The sequence below is a fragment of the Sprattus sprattus genome, assembly GCF_963457725.1.
Source record: "Sprattus sprattus genome assembly, chromosome: 19".
Lineage (NCBI taxonomy): Eukaryota > Metazoa > Chordata > Actinopteri > Clupeiformes > Clupeidae > Sprattus > Sprattus sprattus.
In genome coordinates this window covers 5,471,950-5,477,949 of record NC_137917.1, presented here as the reverse complement: position 1 = coordinate 5,477,949, position 6,000 = coordinate 5,471,950, and the positions used below count along the sequence as shown (strand labels likewise).

Below are 6,000 nucleotides of genomic sequence, written 5' to 3'. Positions count from 1 at the left end.
ATAAGCTTACTGTGCTGCAGCTTCTCTTGATGCACAATATGTTCTAGTTAGAGCAGTGAGACATCAAGTCTTGAGTTGAAGGATACAAAAACATGTACAACATATATCCAACCCTAATAGCGTAAAAGCAAACTCCTCACACTAGAGAGCGTATATCATTGTGCAGATAAACACCTATGGGGCAAGCTTAGAGCTTAGAGCTCAATCATAGCACTTGAAAAGATACATGTTTTTAACTTTGATTTAAAATAAATAAATGCTAGATTTAGGGCATTTGGATAGGACATCTAAGATCTTCTAGGTGTTTACTATATTCGTATGTAGCATAACAGCTTCTTGCTGCTTCACCCTGTTTAGTTTGGACTCAGGGTTCTAGGATCTATTAGTTGACCTGAGTCCATTAATCTAAGCCCTACTCAGTTAATAGTCTTTAAACATGTTATATATTCTGGGCCTACACCGTTCAGTGATTTACAGACTAATAGCATCACTTTGAAGTCTATTCTGTAACTAACTGGAAGCCAGTGTAAAGATTTTAGGATTGGGATGCGAATTTGTTCTCTTGGTCCTGGAAACAATTCTTGCAGCAGCATCTTGAATGAGCTGCAGCTGTTTAATGGTCTTTTTGGTCAGACCGTTACGGTTGTCCAGTCTACTGGAAATATAAGCATGGCTGAGCTTCTCTCTGTCTTTCTGGGCCACAAAACCCTTGATCCTGGCTATATTTCCTTGCCTGTAACTGACAAAGTAACTCCACCCCTCTAAATAGGACCTGAACCATTTAAAGACTGCTCCGGTCCTCCATTCCTACCCAAATCCTACCCAGCGGTATCATATGATCTACAGTGTCAAATGCAGCACTGAGGTCTAGTAAAACCTGACCTGAAGATGTACCTTTATCAGTATTGCCGTATACCATTTAACACTTTTATAAGAGCCGTTTCAGTATTGCGGTGAGGTCGGAAGCCTTATTAAAATCAAAAAGACCACTTGAGTAAAAAAATTGCTGAGTTGATTGGAAGGAAGATTTGAGACAGGTCTACGCAGGGATCAGAGTTATATTTCTTAATGGAAAGTGCCTAATACCAGTGAGCCATTAACTATTTGCTCAAAATCAATTCTGACATAGTTAAAAATTGTTTTTAAAGTAACACTATGCAACAATTTGACACCTATGAGAGGTTTTATAAGCAACTAGTTTTGGTACCATCTTCAAATTAATTTTGTTAGCATATGGTCATGTGAAGGACAGATAAACACCTGTATCTTCCCCATAGCCATCATGGATATGCACTATGTAGTTCTGTGTGACGGGGTGGTACACCCTACAAAAATGGAAGAAAAGCTTTCTCACGCACGTCATTGCCAGCTAAACTGGTAAAAGAAAACAGTTAGTGTGTTGGCAAGCTTATAAGTGTAAGCTGAGATGTTGGTGTTGTTTGCAGGGCTTTTGCATACCTTTTAGGTAGTTAGCTTACTAGTTCTGGATCAGAACTCTGTAGTGCTGCTTTAAAAAGTCAGACAGCAGTGTCTCGAGCCACAATGTTAATTGTTTTTGTCAATTATATTAAACTGTGACATGGTAGTCAAACTATTTCTAGGTGGCTGTGGAGATGGCATAGTCTCATTGTTTCACTGCGTGGTGTTGATGGTCTGTCAAATAGTTTTTTTCACTAAAATAACAAATAAACTAATTACAGTTCTGAGGCCAGCGTTATTGTAAGCATGTCAACCATGAAAAAAAAAGCGTGTGGGTATTGTTGAGGTTAATCAGATGTAGCTGTCGCCCTGCATAACTCATAGTCAAAACTACAAAGAGTTTGTTAAGAAGCCACAAAACTAGGTTACCCAGAGAAAGGTTCCTGAATGTACTCTGACCCCCATGACCCCCACGCCGGTGAACCCTAGGCTGTCCTTCCATCTGGCAGTTATTTTCACAGGCAGCTGGAGTAGATGCAGCCTTGAGGAATGAAAAATTGAGTCTTCCTGTCAGGCTGTTGAGCTGTTTTCCTCGATATATACGTGGGACATTATGCTGAAAATGATCGTAAGCAAGCCTTAGGTTAAAGTTAAGGTATAAGTATTTAGTGCGAGTTGAAATAGCTGTTTGTCCAGCAGACCTTTTTGTATGGCAAGGTCAGCTGGCAAATTGGAATGACTGAAGGCTGTCTTAAATTGACCACTTTAATTCAAAGCGACTGTGTGGTTGGTGCTGGTTAATCAGATGAGCATCATCTGATGAACTAAGCAGTAGGCTGACTACTGTGGCTCGTTTAAACTAATGCTACGCTTGATAGCGAGATGATGTGCATGGGCGAAGTCCTTATTGACTCTTATAATATCTCAGGCATAGGCCTGCAGTACAAGCTGAGAAGGCGTTGGTTGATGATGTTTCCGATAGATTTAATCCACCTCATGAACAATTTGATTGACTGGACTGATGTGGTTAAAAATAAGATGATCTATTCATTAACACTTTCTGTTTTTTCCTATGCTGGATCCATAGCCCGATGCATACTACCAATGGATTTTAATGTTTTTTATTTTTTTATATATATGTTTGAAGTTCAAAAGTAGGTAACGGCCCTACTGGTTCCGCGGTCCATGCACTGCAGGCTAAACTGAGCCTCAAGATTATGGATTATCCCAGACACCATTAGGATTTGGCAGAAGTGGTCCTGCCTTGTAAAAATTGTCCAAAGTTTTCTTATCATGGGCCATCTTGTGATTAATTTGGTCACTGACAATAATCTGAGCACTATTGGTCAGCCCACATTAAACAGCCCATATTAAAAATACATAATCTGAGCAATCAAATCTAATGTGTCAATATCAGCATTCAGGCTATTCAGGGCTAATGATTAATTTTCTTATATATTTTTCTGTTTGTTTAATTGTATATATATATATTTAATAATACATAATTATATATACGTGTATATATATTGGTGCATTTTTTTTAGATTTATTTAGTAATTTATGTATACATATTTGTCCAAAGCAAGAACATAGGCTAATTTTAATTTATTTTAGGAAATTATAGCACATGGTCAAAAGACAGTGCTAATATAGTGTATTTCATTCGGTTTGATTTAGTGTTTTTTTCATTGCCTTTCTCCTCTAAACCAATCCCGTTCACGATAACATGTTTTCCCGTTACTGTTCAAGGACCAACCAGAAACGTTGTTGTATCTTTGCTTATCGACACAGAACGAAGGAGCCTAGTAGAGTTAAGATGGCGGCATGTGGGTGAGGAGGCTGTAGAGCAAAGCTCCGGTTTTCTTTCGTTATAAAGGACTTATATGAAACCACAAAGTTGTAGCTACCTAGAAAATACTATTCCCCCCAAACTACATACATTTTCGTCTTTTTTGGATTGAAATAATGACATCTATACACTTCGTGGTTCACCCGTTGCCCGGGACCGAGGACCAGCTCAATGACAGGTATTTGTTGCGGGCGGGGAAAAAAAGGGTTTAAATCAATATTTATGCACAGGGTGTGGTACGTTGTATATTTTATGTTTTCAGTATCAGAAATGTATGCCTCGGTATGGTCCACATATTCATATTTCAATTTTTGTTTTGTGGCCCGGCATCTTGTCCAGACTACCTCGACGTTACTAGCTAGCTTGCTGGCTAGACAGCTAATTGCTAGCTAGCTATGTGCTAGCAGGAATGATTGGCCGATAGTCAAAGTTGAGGTGGACAATGCGGGTTGGGGGATGGGGTCAAGAAAAAGAGAGGGAATATGTGTGCTTTACTATAGCTCTATTTTGAACGCAAATGATCAATAATGCGTCAGATAACATAACTGGATTTACAAACACATTTACCATCGTTTGGGATGTGTTTGAGGACAAATGCCTGAAGAAATCTATCGAAAAAGTAGCTAGCTTGATGGCTAGTTTTGCTGGCTAACCAGTTAGCTGTTTGCTTGTTACGTTAGCTAACGAGCTATCACCAAACAAGGCTTGCATACACAGCAAGCCGACTGTTAGATTAGTCATTGACAAATCGTAAAATGTTGGCTGATAATGTTTATCATGATGGCACGTTATTGTTGGTTTGTCAATGTTAGTCAGGTTTGACGTTAATTGTCATGTGACGTTTTGGGAAATGTTGCTGGCGAAGCGATAAATTGTAGCTAGTTGGCTAGCCACCTTGTTTGTGATTGGTGTGCTGAATTGTTTATTGCTAACGTTAACTACCTAGCCAACCTTTTAACTGCAAGGTAGGATTAGCCACCTGGCTCTGATTAGCTTTAAGGCTAGTCAAGGGAAAAGGCAGGAGGCAAACAGTATTCCATATGTCGGTTTGTATATTGGATTATTAGGTAGTGATGGCCCTCTAGCCTGGATGTATTGTTTGAAAGGTGTAAGCTTAAAACTTAAAAATATTTGTATGCATTTGCGTAATAAAGTCACCTGTGTTAATTATTAGTTGTACACTGGCGTCTTACTAGCCCTTTTATCTGCCTTTATCCTAAGATAGAGTTGAGCGAGTTACAAATAGAGCTAAATAACGTTACATTTAATTGCGTTTGTGAGTTCTTGGTTCCGGTTGGCTGGAAGGTAACTTGGCTAACAAGCTAGCAAGTTGGCGACCTCCCTTAGCCAGCATGGCTGCATTGTAACGTGTCACGTTAACGTAAACGTTGATTCTTTTGGCACCTCAAAGCTTGCTGATTTATATTCTTGTTGTAATATGAAACGTTATCCACGGGATATGAGCTGTCACATTATTCCATGCTGAGAATACATGGCCAATACAGTGTCCTCTCTAAGCACACATTTCATGAGTTATATTACCCCATTCCTCCACCGGTGTTTCTGTTAATTTATATGTGGTTAACTTATTGTTGCGGCCCATTACATTTTATTACGTTGTTTTGTTCAGACAGTAGATGCTGAACAATCAGGTTGACTATTTGGCACATTGTTTATTTTTTTGTAATGACGTTGTGCAAGTTGCAGTCAGTAACCATATTGTAACTTCATGCTGAGCACCATCGATGCACAGCATTCCCGGTCTCCATGTCCTATCATTCTCTGTCATCTGACCTGCTTTTAGCACTATTTGAACGTATTAGGTTGCTGTTTAATCACGTTTGGTTTATTGGCTTACTCCCATAGAGTGGGACTTCACTTGAGGGCTTCTAAAGCCTTTGGTTGGTTAATATGTGTCAGAAGCAATGAGTCTGTAAGAAATGATCAGATGTGGATGCTTAACTGTCACTGTTATCGCAAATGAGGTGTTAAGGCCTAGACACTGAGGTTTTCAAAGATTAATACTGTTGGCATGTTGCACATACAGTTTTGTACACAATGTACCATGCTACATACAGCCTATTTAAATTGAAGGTTATTCATAGCAACCCTATTTTTGTCTTCCGTTGAGATTGAATTGATTACTGGGTCATTCCATTTTAAGACTTAGTGAACCTATACATGTATGCTAGGTGTTCTTGTATGACGTGCCGGGGGAAAGCAGGGTTAGACTTGTCATTTTAGTTGTGCAGCCATGTAACATATGCAGTTAATGCATAGGGTGAGTGCATGTCTTTGTCAACTCTGATGTGTCTTCTTACCACAGAGGGCTGTTGTGACTCCACCCCATTAATCCTGTCCTTGATATGTGAGGAAGATTCTTCCGAGACTCATGTGTTTGTGTGAGATAGAGAATGAGTGTTTGTCTGTCAAAAGATAAACAGATACAGAAATAGAATACAGCATAGAATTGGTAACTTGAAATTAATTTGATCTTCTGCAGGTCATGCCATGCATTACACAGTAATGTATTTGGTGCGAGTCCATAATTTGTGGCTTTTTATTCTTCATGAAGCAATGGCTCAGTGTGCCATTCCTGATCTTTTTCCTCTCAGTGCGGACCACAGATTAGTCCCTGCCACTGACACATTGTTTATCTCAATGATGTCATGTGACTCACCGGCTTTTCTACTGTGCTGCTCTCACAGGAAATGAAGGCCAGTTCAGGTAGT

The 6,000-nt window shown here is 39.4% G+C and overlaps 1 protein-coding gene across 17 annotated transcripts in view; it reads left to right on the top strand.

Annotated features, from left to right (window-relative positions):
* Positions 1-3,242: 3,242 nt before the first annotated feature.
* ubr5 (ubiquitin protein ligase E3 component n-recognin 5) overlaps positions 3,243-6,000 on the top strand; it is a 38,012-nt gene continuing 35,254 nt past the window's right edge. For all 17 annotated transcript variants that reach the window (XM_080858253.1, XM_080858252.1, XM_080858251.1 and 14 more), the window contains exon 1: positions 3,243-3,446. In XM_080858253.1, coding sequence (XP_080714379.1) covers positions 3,385-3,446 — 62 coding nt within the window. In that variant the 5' untranslated portion in view covers positions 3,243-3,384. The remainder of the gene's footprint in view (positions 3,447-6,000) is intronic.